At 35.1% G+C, this 16,616-nt stretch overlaps 2 protein-coding genes across 2 annotated transcripts in view; both read left to right on the forward strand.

The window, feature by feature from the left end:
- Positions 1 to 195: 195 nt before the first annotated feature.
- The window catches only part of LOC117328167 (3-oxoacyl-[acyl-carrier-protein] reductase FabG-like), a 40,850-nt gene continuing 24,429 nt past the window's right edge, over positions 196 to 16,616 (forward strand). Inside the window, exon 1 of the mRNA XM_033885574.1 lies at positions 196 to 637. The gene's annotated coding sequence lies outside the window, so the exon portion shown is untranslated. The remainder of the gene's footprint in view (positions 638 to 16,616) is intronic.
- On the forward strand, positions 495 to 14,199 carry LOC117328166 (3-oxoacyl-[acyl-carrier-protein] reductase FabG-like). The gene is made up of 9 exons (XM_033885573.1): positions 495 to 714; positions 3,661 to 3,794; positions 4,441 to 4,533; positions 6,149 to 6,234; positions 6,360 to 6,453; positions 6,972 to 7,041; positions 9,343 to 9,379; positions 9,584 to 9,647; positions 11,751 to 14,199. Exons 1-9 carry the CDS (start codon positions 660 to 662, stop codon positions 11,907 to 11,909), a joined length of 792 nt encoding a protein of 263 aa, XP_033741464.1. The 5' UTR covers positions 495 to 659; the 3' UTR covers positions 11,910 to 14,199.

A 16,616-nucleotide genomic window follows, 5' to 3' on the forward strand; every position in this document is an offset into this window, starting at 1 on the left:
TGGATATCTATATAGAGCTTCACTCGTCTCTATATTATAAGGATATCTATATAGAGCCTCACTCGTCTATATATTATAAGGATATCTAGATAGAGCTTCACTCGTCTCTATATTATAAGGATATCCAGATACAACTTCACACGTCTATAATGACGTACGTGACATTTTACCAATGATTCACTTTTTTAACGAAAAAGAAATCGAGTTTTTGATGCCAGTGTGAGTTGAATAGGTCAGCCAAACCATCCAAGGCTATAGAATTATTATCTATGTCAGAGATAATGAAGTCCCTGCTTGTAATACCTTATGTAAAAAAATATCCGCACTGTCGACAATGCGTCATGCACAGAGCACGTTTGTCGCAAGAGCCTGGCAGTAGCAACGGTGCGACATGGCCGAACTCAACCACAAGATTACTCAATTTTTTTTTTTTTAATCCAAGAAAACTAAATAAGAATCTCTCCCAGATAGTACATTGCGGTTCCCTTCATCCCCCTGGAACGGTAGCCTAAAATACGCGGACTGGACGAGGGGGAATAACTCTTACGAAGTTACGCTGTTTAATCAATCACACAAAATATGATGACGTCAGTTAGTTTCGCTTTGGTCCACAACATTCGATAGGACTGCACATCAGGTAGTGCACAAACTAAGTCACAATGGCTTCGAATGGATCAGTACAACGACTGGACGGGAAGGTGGCGTTAATTACAGGTAATTACAGGTTATATTAGGTGGTGTCAGGGCGTGATTTGACATGATCAAGAATAATCTACTACATAAAGTGTTCAACAATTCAAGTACTATTACTGTACATATATGTACGTAAATGTAGAACTGTCTGATTAGCTGACATTATCAAAAACTCATTATATGTATGTAAGTGTCTGTCGCACCTATATGCAAAGACAATAGATACAGTGATTTAACCTTATTCATATTTATTTGATCACTATTTATTTAGTTAATATTTTCCCCCATTAATCTACATATTAAACTGTATTTGTTTTAACATGTACATGTATTTTTTTACATATAAGTTTTAACATGTTTTTAATGGCATCCGCCAATGGTGAATTATTGTAGGTACATTATGTTTCTATGAAAAACGTATCAATGTTAACTGAAGGTTTCTATTGTTTTATTGACTTTTAAAAAAAGTATTGATATCATCAGCAGGTCAGCTCAATCAGCCTTTCAGTGAATGAGGTTTTAAAAATATGGTAGGGCCGATTAGATTAGAGTTTGTATAACGTCATGGCTTTTATAGTGTTCTAATATAGGCCTATCACACAGATAAATGACCACTAATATAGGCCTATCACACAGCTAAATGACCACTAATATAGGCCTATCACACAGCTAAATGACCACTAATATAGGCCTATCACACAGATAAATGACCACTAATATAGGCCTATCACGCAGCTAAATGACCACTAATATAGGCCTATCACTCACAGGTACTTGAGGACATGATTATGAGGTTTTTAATTTAAATGTTTCATTTTAGAAGATTAAATTATTGTATTACAATCGCATGCTTAATACAATAATTTAATCATCTAAAATGAAACATTTAAATTAAAAACCTCATAATCATGTCCACAAGTACCTGTGCTATCGCTCGGTTAAATGAGCATGCTTCTTTCGCTCGGGAGCTATAGGTATTATTGTGGATTACAGTAGGTTGCACTAGGGATCCAGGTTCGAATCTTATTGTCCAGTGTCAGGGCACTTGACTGTGGAATTTGTTTAGTTCCAATGAAAACCACCACTACACTTGATATATCCAACATTTAGTTGAAGACCATTAAACACATCCTACAAGTAAATCTGAAAAGAGTGTTTAAAATGAGAGTGTGACATCATTTCGCACAGATGTCCATGTGGGATGCATAACTTTTGTTAATAATTTCTAAAAAATCATCTATACCAGTATATATAATAATGTATATGCATTAAATTTATGCTATGGCATGACATTTTTCTGCTACATTGTGTGTGAATGTGTATGTTTTTACAGTGTTATTCAGTCATACGTACAGGCAACAATTTAGTCTCAAGATGAAACCAGTATTCTTTTTTAACTTATAATTTTATAAGGTTTTCCCAGCATTGTTTTACATGACATAACACATAGTGATATATATCATCCATACCAAATCTGTCCATAGCACACCTCCCTATACCATCCATACCAAACATCAATCTGTCAATAACAAACCTCCCTATATCATCCATACCAAACATCAATCTGTCCATAACAAACCCCCCTATATCATCCATACCAAACATCAATCTGTCCATAACAAACCCCCCTATATCATCCATACCAAACACCAATCTGTCCATATGAAACCTCCCTATATCATCCATACCAAACACCAATCTGTCCATAGCAAACCTCCCTATATCATCCATACCAAACATCAATACACTGTATGTCCATAGCAAACCTCCCTATATCATCATACCAAACATCAATCTGTCCATAACCAACCCTCCTATATCATCCATACCAAACATCAATCTGTCCATAACAAACCCCCCTATATCATCCATACCAAACACCAATCTGTCCATATGAAACCTCCCTATATCATCCATACCAAACATCAATCTGTCCATAACAAACCTCCCTATATCATCAATACCAAACATCAATCTGTCCATAACAAACCTCCCTATATCATCTATACCAAACATCAATCTGTCCATAACAAACCTCCCTATATCATCAATACCAAACATCAATCTGTCCATAACAAACCTCCCTATATCATCAATACCAAACATCAATCTGTCAATAGCAAACCTCCCTATATCATCCATACCAAACATCAATCTGTCCATAACAAACCTCCCTATATCATCCATACCAAACATCAATCTGTCCATAACAAACCTCCCTATATCATCCATACCAAACATCAATCTGTCCATAACAAACCTCCCTATATCATCCATACCAAACATCAATCTGTCCATAACAAACCTCCCTATATCATCTATACCAAACATCAATCTGTCCATAACAAACCTCCCTATATCATCCATACCAAACATCAATCTGTCCATAACAAACCTCCCTATATCATCCATACCAAACATCAATCTGTCCATAACAAACCTCCCTATATCATCAATACCAAACATCAATCTGTCCATAACAAACCTCCCTATATCATCCATACCAAACATCAATCTGTCCATAGCAAACCTCCCTATATCATCCATTTGCTGGGTCTGAAGGGTTTATATTAAATAAATCATTTATTGGGTGTGTATATATTAAGCACTGATGCTAAGATATATACCAAATTAACTACTCTGGTAAATTATTATCTAAATTTATATCAGCGATCGTAGTTTACATGATCATCATACTTCAAAATTAACAAAATATCTTCAGACTGGACAGGTAGTATTCCACAATTATAGGTGAGCGACATGAGAACATGTGATGTTGAGGAGTTTGCGATCTGGTATGTGGATTATAATAAAAGAGTTAGTATGGCTTTACTGTTTTTAGAGGTTAAGTGTTCACGAGGTTTCTTTGTGGACAGCGTCTTAAATGTTTGATCTTTATTTAGCTCATTCAGAATCCAGTTCTGTTATTGAGAAACCTGGCTCACAAATGTTGGTGGATTTTTGTAGGTGCCAGTTCAGGAATAGGTAGAGGGACTTCTATACTGTTTGCTGAACTAGGAGCACAGTTAGCTCTGACTGGACGAAATGAAGAAAACCTCCAAGCAACTGCAGCCCAGTGTATTGAGAATGGCAGCAAGCAGGTACAATGTACTCAATTTCTGGAACACAGGTATCTGAGTCCAGACTAATACCATGGGGAATAACTCAAATGGAGAAAAGAAAAAAAACCTAAGGAAATTCTGACGATCATGTTTTTTTTCCATCTGTGTTTAGAATTTGCTCTCTATCATCATTATATATATACATTGTAATTGAATTTATTTATATCATTTTTCTTTTCTTCCTTTAACAAAAAATTCTGTATTTTTTTTTGTTATATTATATTGACTTTTGTATTACACCCATCTACAGCCTCATTATTGTATACCATTACAGTCCCCACCCCCTTCAGCCTCCTGATTGTATACATTACAGTCCCCACCCATCTACAGCCTCCTGATTGTATACATTCCAGTCCCCACCCATCTACAGCCTCCTGATTGTATACATTACAGTCCCCACCCATCTACAGCCTCCTGATTGTATACATTACAGTCCCCACCCATCTACAGCCTCCTGATTGTATACATTACAGTCCCCACCTATCTACAGCCTCCTGATTGTATACATTACAGTCCCCCACCCATCTACAGCCTCCTGATTGTATACATTACAGTCCCCCACCCATCTACAGCCTCCTGATCATATATGTATCTACATTTTGTATATGCCATTTCCTTTTTACAGCCCCTCCTGATTGTTGCTGACATGGCGATAGAAGAGGATGTAACACGTATCCTGAATGAGACGATAAAACATTATGGAAAACTAGACATTCTGGTATGTGTTTTTACATTGTTAAACTTTCAGTTGGTTCCTCTGTCCATGTTTATGAATCTTTGTGAGGTGGTGTGTCCTGTACCCAAAGTTGGTCAGTCTGACCTACATGTTGACCTTTGTGAAGTGAGGTGTCCTGTACCTAAAGTTGGTCAGTCTGACCTATATTTTGACCTTGATGAGGTGGTGGTCCTGTAGAAAATGCAGGTCAGTCTGACCTGTTTGTTGACCTAATTGTCTGACATTAAAGAAAATATTTGTTTGGCTCTATGTTGCATGTCACTGCATGGAACTTCATATTTGGGTCATGGGTTCAACTAGATGAAGTGATGTATATGTTTTTAACCTCAGCAAAGGAAGGAGAAAATGTTTTTTGAGTCTGACCTACATTTTTATCTTTTTTAGGGTTCATTTGCATTGAAATTTTGATATCACTTGCTAAGATCAATGGTATTTCTCTGCATTCATTATACCCCCGCAATGAAGTTAGGGGGGTATACTTGAATCACCTTGTCTGTCCGTCCGACCGTCTGTCTGTCACAAAATTTGCCCGGCTATGCATTCGCTCATTTCTTTATGGATTTCACTCAAATTTGGTATATAGTTAGAAGACCATATGAACTTGTGTCCCCTGCAGTGATTTCGCGATTTAGCCCTTCTTAACAGAGTTATGCCCCTTTTTCATACAAAATGTGTCATAATTTTGTCCGGCTATGCATTCACTTAGTATTTGATGGATTTTCTTGAAAGTTTATACAGAGTTGAAGGATGGCATGAAGTTGTGTTGATTTGGTTTTAGTACCATAAATAGGCAGCTTCACAAAGTATCCAAACCAATCATGGAAAAGCAGGGGGTATACTTGTCACCCCCTCGGTGACAGATCTAGTTCACATTAACACCACCAATTGCAATTTGAAAGTGTAGAATTAGTTTCAACACAAACATATGTGTATTCTTGGCATATCTTTTCACATCCGATGGGGTCCTGTAATTTCCTGAACGGTCTGGTTTTGGCAAATTTCATCAGTATTAAATCTGGTTCTCTTTCCCAATCCAGTAATGGAAATAGAATCTATCCTTTCTAAAGAAATGAATTGTCTGATGACTCCGATGTGTCCTTATTTATAATGCACTTGTAAAGTTATAACCAGTTCCCCCTTGATCAATGTTTCATTTGTCTAGTCTATAGTTTTTGAAATTCTTGATGTAATGCTAACTTTAGACTTATCATTACTTAATAATTGACCATATTTTCAGGAACCTTAACAAAGGTCAAGGCCACAGTAAGATGGTTACAGTAAATAGAAGGTAGTATTCTGATTGGTCAGTACCTAAAGAATATTGTATAATGCTGCAGTAAATTAAAACAAGATATCAGATCTTATCACATTGATAATTTCTGATGTTTCACTAGTATAAATGGTATATCACAGCTACATCTGACAAACCAAATCTTCAGAACATTCCTGTATTGAACTGCTCTATAGTAGGATAACATGTTACAAATGTGTAGTTCATTTACTGTATATTACATCGTATGAAGTCTGGAGGGCACACATATAATAACGACATGACTTCATGTTGAAGTAGCTGAGCACCCCATACATATCCTTACAGGTCAACAACGCTGGCATAGTTAAAGTTGGTGGCATTGACAACACATCAATGGCAGACTACGATGCTGTGATGAACATAAATGTCAGGTAAATATAGTTTAATCACACTATATTTCAGAGTTCCGTAGTTTCTTTGTTTCTGAGTCGCACTATATTTCAGAGCTCCATAGTTGATGTTTGTTTAATTACTGCTGTGTCATACTATATTTCAGAGCTCCGTACCAACTTACAATGCTTGCAGTGCCATATCTAACCAAGACTAAAGGCACCATAGTGAATGTGTCCAGTGTCAACGGCATGAGATCTGTATGTACTGTTATCACAGACATTTTTATCTTCAATGAGTATAACATTGATGTTTATATACAACATATATAACAGGTCATGATAACTGTTACAGCATAAATAAAAGGTCATGATAACAGTCACACCATGTATAACAGGTTATGATGACAGTCACACCACATATAACAGGTAATGATAACAGTTATACCATATATAGCAGGTCATGATAACAGTCACACCATATATAGCAGGTCATGATGACAGTCACACCATATATAACAGGTCATGATGACAGTCACAGTCACACCATATATAACAGGTCATGATGACAGCCACACCATATATAACAGGTCATGATAACAGATACACCATATATAACAGGTCATGATGACAGTCACACCACATATAACAGGTCATGATAACAGTCACACCATATATAACAGGTAATGATAACAGTTATACCATATATAGCAGGTCATGATAACAGATACACCATATATAACATGTCATGATAACAGTTACACTGTTTGACATTTCAGTTCCCCAACGTACTAGCCTACTGCATGTCAAAGAGTGCTGTGGACCAATTTACCCGCTGTACAGCTCTAGGTACGTCTGTCCTCTTAATTATTTTATACTGTTTAACTGTTATACTTAATGTTAACTGTTTCAACTTGTTATACTTAATGAACTCTGTTTTAACTGTGATACTTAATGAACTCTGTTTTAACTGTTATAACTAGTTATACTTAATGAACTCTGTTTTAACTGTTATAACTTGTTATACTTAATGAACTCTGTTTTAACTGTTATACTTAATGAAGTCTATTTTAACTGTTATAACTTGTTATACTTAATGAACTCTGTTTTAACTGTTATAACTAGTTATACTTAATGAACTCTGTTTTAACTGTTATAACTCGTTATACTTAATGAACTCTGTTTTAACTGTTATAACTCGTTATACTTAATGAACTCTGTTTTAACTGTTATAACTCGTTATACTTAATGAACTCTGTTTTAACTGTTATAACTCGTTATACTTAATGAACTCTGTTTTAACTTTTTTAACTCGTTATACTTAATGGACTCTGTTTTAACTGTTATAACTCGTTATACTTAATGAAGTCTATTTTAACTGATATAACTTGTTATATTTAATGAACTCTGTTTTAACTGTTATAACTCGTTATACTTAATGAACTCTGTTTTAACTGTTATAACTCGTTATACTTAATGAACTCTGTTTTAACTGTTATAACTCGTTATACTTAATGAACTCTGTTTTAACTTTTTTAACTCGTTATACTTAATGAACTCTATTTTAACTGTGATACTTAATGAACTTTGTTTTAACTGTTATAACTCGTTATACTTAATGAACTCTGTTTTAACTGTTATAACTTGTTATATTTAATGAACTCTGTTTTAACTGTTATAACTTGTTATACTTAATGAACTCTATTTTGACTGTTATAACTAGTTATACTTAATGAACTCTGTTTTAACTGTTATAACTTGTTATACTTAATGAACTCTGTTTTAACTGTTATAACTCGTTACACTTAATGAACTCTGTTTTAACTGTTATAACTCGTTTTACTTAACGAACTCTGTTTTAACTGTTATAACTCGTTTTACTTAACGAACTCTGTTTTAACTGTTATAACTCGTTATACTTAATGAACTCTATTTTAACTGTTATAACTCGTTATATTTAATAAACTGTGTTTCAACTGTTATAACTCATTATACTTAATGAACTCTGTTGTAACTGTTATAACTTGTTATACTTAATGAACTTTGTTTTAACTGTTATAACGCGTTATACTTAATGAACTCTGTTTTAACTGTTATAACTCGTTATACTTAATGAACTCTGTTTTAACTGTTATAACTCGTTATACTTAATGAACTCTGTTTTAACTGTTATAACTCATTATACTTAATGAACTCTGTTTTAACTGTTATATCTTGTTATACTTCATGAACTCTGTTTTAACTGTTATAACTTGTTATACTTAATGAACTCTGTTTTAACTGTTATAACTCATTATACTTAATGAACTCTGTTTTAACTGTTATAACTTGTTATATTTAATGAACTCTGTTTTAACTGTTATAACTCGTTATACTTAATGAACTCTGTTTTAACTGTTATAACTCATTATACTTAATGAACTCTGTTTTAACTGTTATATCTTGTTATACTTCATGAACTCTGTTTTAACTGTTATAACTTGTTATACTTAATGAACTCTGTTTTAACTGTTATAACTCATTATACTTAATGAACTCTGTTTTAACTGTTATAACTTGTTATATTTAATAAACTCTGTTTTAACTGTTATAACTTGTTATACTTAATGAACTCTGTTTTAACTGTTATAACTTGTTATACTTAATGAACTCTGTTTTAACTGTTATAACTTGTTATACTTAATGAACTCTGTTTTAACTGTTATAACTTGTTATACTTAATGAACTCTGTTTTAACTGTTATAACTTGTTATACTTAATGAACTCTGTTTTAACTGTTATAACTTGTTATACTTAATGAACTCTGTTTTAACTGTTATAACTTGTTATACTTAATGAACTCTGTTTTAACTGTTATAACTTGTTATACTTAATGAACTCTGTTTTAACTGTTATAACTTGTTATACTTAATGAACTCTGTTTTAACTGATATAACTCGTTATACTTCATGAACTCTGTTTTAACTGTTATAAATCGTTATATTTAATAAACTCTGTTTTAACTGTTATAACTTGTTATATTTAATGAACTCTGTTGTAACTGTTATAAATCATTAAACTAATTACTTTAATAAGATGTCTGGTATTAAGGTGCTATACAGTATAGAGTGTATACCTGGTATTGTATTTATGTTTTTGTATTCATTACAGAACTTGCTTCTAAAGGAATTCGTGTTAACAGTGTCAAGTAAGTGGTCTAAAGATAACATCCATTTTAACCTGTGACTGGACAGTCAGACATTTTATAACTATCCCCATTTACTAAAGACGCTATACAGTTTTTCATTAGTTACATTGTTACACTATGTAAATGTTAATTGTTTCTGATAAATTATTGAATACATAATCTCCTGAAGTAAAATATTTGTTTATATGTCCGTTTGTATCACAGCCCCGGGGTAATCATCACGGAAATCCACAAACGAGGAGGCAAAACTGAAGAGCAGTACCAACAGGTAAGGTTATAGGCCATGCTAATACACCGCAAAGTAAATGTAGCAGATTAGTTATAGACATTGTCATATGTGGCCTTATAGCTACCAAAACTAGTACAGGTATTGGTGTATCATGTTATTTTCGAGGTCTTCAGACACTGACAAAAAATTTAATTATCATACTGTATCAGTTTTGTGTGTGCAGTCTGTTAGATATATAGAGGTTACCCAACAAAGTCTTATTTCGCGTATACAAATAATATGTACAGGTGACGGCCGGGACCTGGTGATGTGTATGGGGCGCCGTTTTACTATTTATTCCCATTTGGTGATATCACCTATTCAATCAGTGATATCACCTATTCGAATAGGTGATATCACTTAATGAAACGAATAGGTGATATCACTCATTCGAATAGGTGATATCACCAATTGGAATAGGTTATATTATTTAAAAATATTCTTAAGTGATATCACCTATTCGAATGAGTGATATCACCTATACGAATAGGTGATATCACTTATGAAATTTTATAAGTGATATCACCTATTCGAATGAGTAATATCACCTATTCGTTTCATTAAGTGATATCGCCTATTCGAATAGGTGATATCACTTATAAAATTTGGAAAACTGTATACTCCCCAATTCCATCATGTGTAACATGTCGCAGTGAATATATTGATTCTAAAGTGATATCACTTTTTCGAATAGGTGATATCACTTAAGAAATTTTATAAGTGATATCACCTATTCGTTTCATTAAGTGATATCACCTATTCGAATGAGTGATATCACCTATTCGAATTGGTGATATTACCTATTCGTTTCAATAAGTGACATCACCTATTCAGATGAGTGATATCACCTATTCGAATGGGTGATATCACTTAATGAAACGAATAGGTGGTATCACTTATTCGAATAGGTGATATCACTCATTTGAATAGGTGATATCACCTATTTGAAAAGGTGATATCACCAAATGGGAATAAATAGTAAAACAGCGCCCCATAGATGTGACGTCATTCAGTTAATGATGACGTCAATAACAATTGCATCCCGGGTCAAAGTTCGAATTCTTGACCAATCAAAATACCTGAAGATCATACAGTTGAATATGTCCAAGCGACCATCCGTATTAAGCGACTCTGTCTAAGCGACCATTTCAATTCCTTCCAAGCGTTTTCGCTATATATTTGAACTCTATTAATTATAAGCGACCCTCTGTTTAGGCAACCACTATTTTTTATTTCTGTGATAACAATAACTCTCTAATAAGCGACCAGAAATCTCGCAAATGCCTTCCATTACCATTTTCACCTTGATAACACCCAAGTAGGCCTAGTTTTACTTTTCGTGAATAAGGACGGGAGAGGAGGCGAAGAGACAGTCTAGAATTCTGACGATTTTCAGACGTTTTGACTCATAAACTAAATAATGCATGAGATATATAACAATTTAAGAATGCATAAACAGTCAACTTACTGTTAAATCGTGATTTGTTATCTTATTTGAGACATTATTTGCAAGTGAAAAAATCGCCGCTTATCAAGTAGGAAATGCAGTAATGTAACTAATAATCGGGGCGGATGTCCGGACCAAGATTCAGGAATTGAAAAAAATATATACAGGCTTTGGAAAGTAATTTAATTAACCAATAACATATATTTCTAATGTTAAATCGGTGTGTTTTGCTTTTGCAAAAGAATTACAAAAAATATATATAATGAAACAATTGGTATAATGATAATGATATTGAAAAAATACAAAAAAAAAAAAAAAAAAAATCGGTTATGTTTTGCTCAAATGTATGGTTTATTTTTCCTATACACTATCAATCATTATTGCCAATTTATAAAGTTAATAAAAACTTACGCACATATTTAGTCTAACATACACTCTCTATCAAGAGACCTGTCACCACTCCATTAAGAGACCGTTTTTCAACTTCCCTTGAGTGGTCGCTTAATACAGATATTCCTTATGTTAGATATACATGTATACTGTTGAGTATATTCCTCCTGGTAGATATGCATATATATTCTTGAATATGTTCCTCAGAAACTACAACATACATTTGTTTCATGTAAAACTGACATGATTTTTATGTATTCTAACAGTTTCTTGAGCATTGCAAGACAACGCATGCTTTGGGTCGTGTCGGGCAGGTAGAAGAAGTTGCTAGGACGATCGCCTTTCTAGCCTCCGATAGTTCGTCCTTCATCACCGGTGCCCAGATCCCTATAGACGGTGGACGTCATGCCATGTGTCCGCGCTAGGGCCTACGTCATGTGTCATGTGCCAGGAATTACTTCATTACTTGTCTCTGTTATGCATTTATTTACCATATTTACCAGGACGCCATCAGGGCATCATCAGTCACCCTCATCGTTCATATTGATGACAACTTGACAATAGTTACAGTTCCTTGTTAATTAGGTGATTACCATTGTTTTATACTTACCGTTAACCAGAGACATACTTAGAGGGATAAGAGACTCCACTAGTTTGGATACCGACATAGCGTGAGCTTTTGTATTTGTGCACAAAGTCGTGAAGACGTGACGACCACTACATCACTACTATACCAGCAGACACTAGGTAAAATTAAATATACTTTATCAAAATCAATTGCTATTAAACTTCATCAATCAATATACGTCCCTGTGCTAACCTTCGGGCATTTAGAACAAATCAGATATATTGATGAACCCATTAGAATTATACGAAATTTTGCCTCAGCAAATAATTGTGAGTTCGAACTACATATGCATCAGTGTCTATAGCAGAAATCATTTTGGTAAAGTGTAAATAATGAAGTCATAATTGTGCGAGACCTGTTAACACAAAGATAACTATTGTTGCTTCATACTAGTCCTCCGATTGTTAATGTCATCAGGATGTCGGTTAGGAAAGTCAGGTGATGTCATTGTTAATGTCATCTGTATGTCGGTTAGGAAAGTCAGGTGATGTCATTGTTAATGTCATCAGGATGTCGGTTAGGAAAGTCAGGTGATGTCATTGTTAATGTCATCAGGATGTCGGTTAGGAAAGTCAGGTGATGTCATTGTTAATGTCATCAGTATGTCGGTTAGGAAAGTCAGGTGATGTCATTGTTAATGTCATCAGGATGTCGGTTAGGAAAGTCAGGTGATGTCATTGTTAATGTCATCAGGATGTCGGTTACGAAAGTCAGGTGATGTCATCGTTAATGTCATCAGGATGTCGGTTACGAAAGTCAAGTGATGTCATTGTTAATGTCATCAGGATGTCGGTTAGGAAGGTCAGGTGATGTCATTGTTAACGTCATCAAAACTATAATACCAGAAGACTAATATTCCAGAGTCATTTGGTCTATTTATGAGAGTGAATAATATATGGGGTCTTTTTTTCATTATTATTTAAGGGCATTCCACAAATGAAATATTTTTCGTTATATAACCTGAAATCAGATTGTTGCTTACATAATGTCAAAAGGTTTTATGAAATGAATATATATTCAGTGTTGTGCAAATAAATTTCTATAAAAATATTTTTATTTTGTGACAGTATTGTCTGGCGTCGACTTTTCTATTGAAAAAGACTTCTTCTCAATAACTAAGAGGACCGATTCTGTGTCCGGTTCCTGTTAAAGTATACCAAAAATTACTTCTGAACGGTTGCCTGACCTGAGCGATTATGACACGAGGTCGGGCCAGTCAACCGTGAAACAACAACTGTGACGGGTATTGCGTGAAGCCTAATTGTGTCTCGATCAAAATGTATATAATTAACTATCTTTAAATATCAATACAAATTAACAAGGCATCGCGGAACGATACTAATCCCCTCGCGGCAAACCCTGACGATGAACGTCAATTATGAATTGAACAAGCTGACACAGGTGGAATGTGATCTGTTTTATTATTACCAAACTGATACTCAATTGCATATTGTATTTTTATTTGAACTCCTGTTGTGAAAGAAAAGATGTGAACATATATGGTGACATCAATGAAAATGATATTATGTAGCACTCAGGCAATTAATCAAACAATTTATCAGGACTCCATGCTGCATATGTCATCATTGTGCTGAGTAGTTTTTCATGTTATGTCAAAAACTGATATAAAAATGATAATTTTGCTTTCATTGGTTGTTTAAAATAATCTACAATAGCTTACTAACCCAACCTTATATACTGCACTCCGTTTTCATATCTTCTGTAGAAAAACTTGATGTAAGTAACTTTTCTACAAATAGGAATAACTGTGAAAACCGAAGCAACAGTTACGGTTCTTGGATGCTGCGTTTTGATACCCTCTGTATCTGTAGCAGTACTTGATGTAAGAAAAAAAATTTACAAAGAGAATAACTCTGTGAAAACGAAAGCAAAAGTTACAGTTCTTGTACACTGCACTCCGCCTCGATGTGGTCTTGATGTGTATGAAGTTTGATGAAATTATCATTCATGGTTTGAAAGTTAAGATACGGACAAATATATTATGTGCGTACTTACGTACGGGCAGATCCCTATATCCCCTCGGCGACTCGTCGCGCGAGGGATAGAAATAAACGCTTCCAAATCTACATCAGTATGACGCTTTGTATTTGGACTACGTACTGAATATTTTATCTCCGGAGCGCGATCTGAAAATTGACACTTAAAGGGACATCACGGTAAACCAATTTGTATTTTGTATTTTTTCATATTATTGGGTATATCTTTAAAAACATATCCTTATGAACAATAACCATTCGAATTTGATGATATATGTATATTAAAAACATCAATTATTAATTATAAAAAGGTTATCACAATTCGTTGATCAATAGTCTGAATATGCAAATTTTGTGACATATACGATAACACGCATGCGCACAACACACTAAAACACCTGAAAACAAAAATGGCTTCCAATGTGAATCGACTGTGGTTGAAAACGATAACAGCTTTCGCAATGAAGAGAATAATTGGAAAATGGGTCAAACGCAATCGTAGAATTAAACTGGTGAAGCAATACAATACAGTTCAAACATGAAAACAGCAGTAATACGGACGCTGCTCGTATTCTGCTTGATTGCTGGATAGTAGGTCATTACAATCTTGGTAATATTTACACAAACTCGGTAATAGTTACAAAAACTCGGTAATAGTTACATAAACTCAGTAATATTTATACAGTCTGTACCAGTACATCGCTACTGTCACTATACTATATGTACGGTGTTTACACTTATTTACAGATAAATATATGTGCCGGAATATATACAGAACGTGTTATTTAACATTTAAACCACTGTATAATATCGTTATCCAACTAAGCAAGATGGAATATTTCGCCTTGTAAACTATCGTGTGTTTGTGTTGCCTCGATTTCAAAACAGTCACGTGATGATTTAAAAATAATTTCCGCGCTAAATTTAGAGGGGGATTCCCAACTTAATCAAGTGGTCAAGTTGGACATAGGGATGGACTTTGAACATTGGGACAGCACAGAAACATAACTGGAAAGGAAGAAAACACGTACATGCAATGAAAATTACAACGTTTTTACCGTGATGTCCCTTTAAGAGAATCGCAAGACGGTAAAAACGGGCGTGGGCGAGTCCCTTGAATCTCGCTTGTGATTCTCTTAAGTGTCATAAACACAACTATCAACTACAAACCCTGAAAATAAACACAATTATCAACTACAAACCCTGAAAATAAACACAACCAACACGGATCCTGAAAATAAACACAACCAACAACTACAAACCTTGAAAATAAACACAACCAACACGGACCCTGAAAATAAAAACAACCAACACGAACCCTGAAAATAAACACAACCAACAACTACAAAGCCTGAAAATAAACACAACCAACACAGACCCTGAAAATAAACACAGCCAACGCGGACCTTGAAAATAAACACAACCAACAAGGTTCCTGAAAATAAACACAACTACAACTACAATCCCTGAAAATAAACACAACCAACACGGACCATGAAAATAAATACAATCAACAACTACGACCCCTAGTATAATTTTGTTGTTGAAGTAACTTGATGCTGACTCTCTCTCTCCTGTGTTATGTCAGAGATGTGTACAACAGTCCATTGTTTTGTCTTTATGGTCAAATCAGTCTACCCCCTCCCTCTCCCAACCAACATTATGGTTACCGAGGTCTAAGTACCCCCCCCCCCCCCCCCCCCCCCCCCTCCCAACCAACACCACATTATGGTTACCGAGGTCTGAGTACCCTCTCCCCACCCCAACTAACACCATATTATGGTCACCGAGGTTTGAGTACCTCCCCCCCCCCCCTCCCCACCCCAACCAAACCATATTATGGTTACCGAGGTCTGAGTACCCCCTCCCCACCCCAACCAACACCACATTATGGTTACCGAGGTCTGAGTATCCCCTCCCTCTCCCAACCAACACCACATTATGGTTACTGAGGTCTGAGTACCCCCTCTCTCTCCCCACCCCAACCAAGCCATATTATAGTTACCGAGGTCTGAGTACCCCTCTCTCTCCCCACCCCAACACCATATTATGGTTACCGAGGTCTGAGTACCCTCTCCCCACCCCAACCAAACCATATTATAGTTACCGAGGTCTGAGTACCCCTCTCTCTCCCCACCCCAACACCATATTATGGTTACCGAGGTCTGCGTACCCCCTCTCTCTCCCCACCCCAACCAACCCCACACTATGGTCACCGAGGTACGAGGCCTGATTGATAAGTTGTGAGCCTCGTATTGAAGGAGATACCCAATTGCAAGGATGTTCATTTTAAGTAATACTTTATATCGACGATGTAGCACTCTAAAGTAATATATATAATATGTAAGTTTTAACAATCAAACTTAGTAATTCGTATTGTTGTGGCTTTGTCGTGCGATAATCAACTTTGTTTATTCCTGGCGTTAAACTAGCGGGGCCTCAAAGGGGTAATTACAATCGAAACATAAACGTATTGTCTCTCTGTATTCTTTATGATTTTTAACTGG

Source organism: Pecten maximus, chromosome 5 (genome assembly GCF_902652985.1).
Source record: "Pecten maximus chromosome 5, xPecMax1.1, whole genome shotgun sequence".
NCBI lineage: Eukaryota > Metazoa > Mollusca > Bivalvia > Pectinida > Pectinidae > Pecten > Pecten maximus.

Bases quoted from the DNA above. Each gene is read 5' to 3' on its own strand.
- LOC117328166 (XM_033885573.1), top strand. From the start codon at position 660: ATGGCTTCGAATGGATCAGTACAACGACTGGACGGGAAGGTGGCGTTA. The intron at 3,795-4,440 runs GTACAATGTACT...TCCTTTTTACAG, and splicing joins TTGAGAATGGCAGCAAGCAG to CCCCTCCTGATTGTTGCTGA. The intron at 7,042-9,342 runs GTACGTCTGTCC...TATTCATTACAG, and splicing joins TACCCGCTGTACAGCTCTAG to AACTTGCTTCTAAAGGAATT.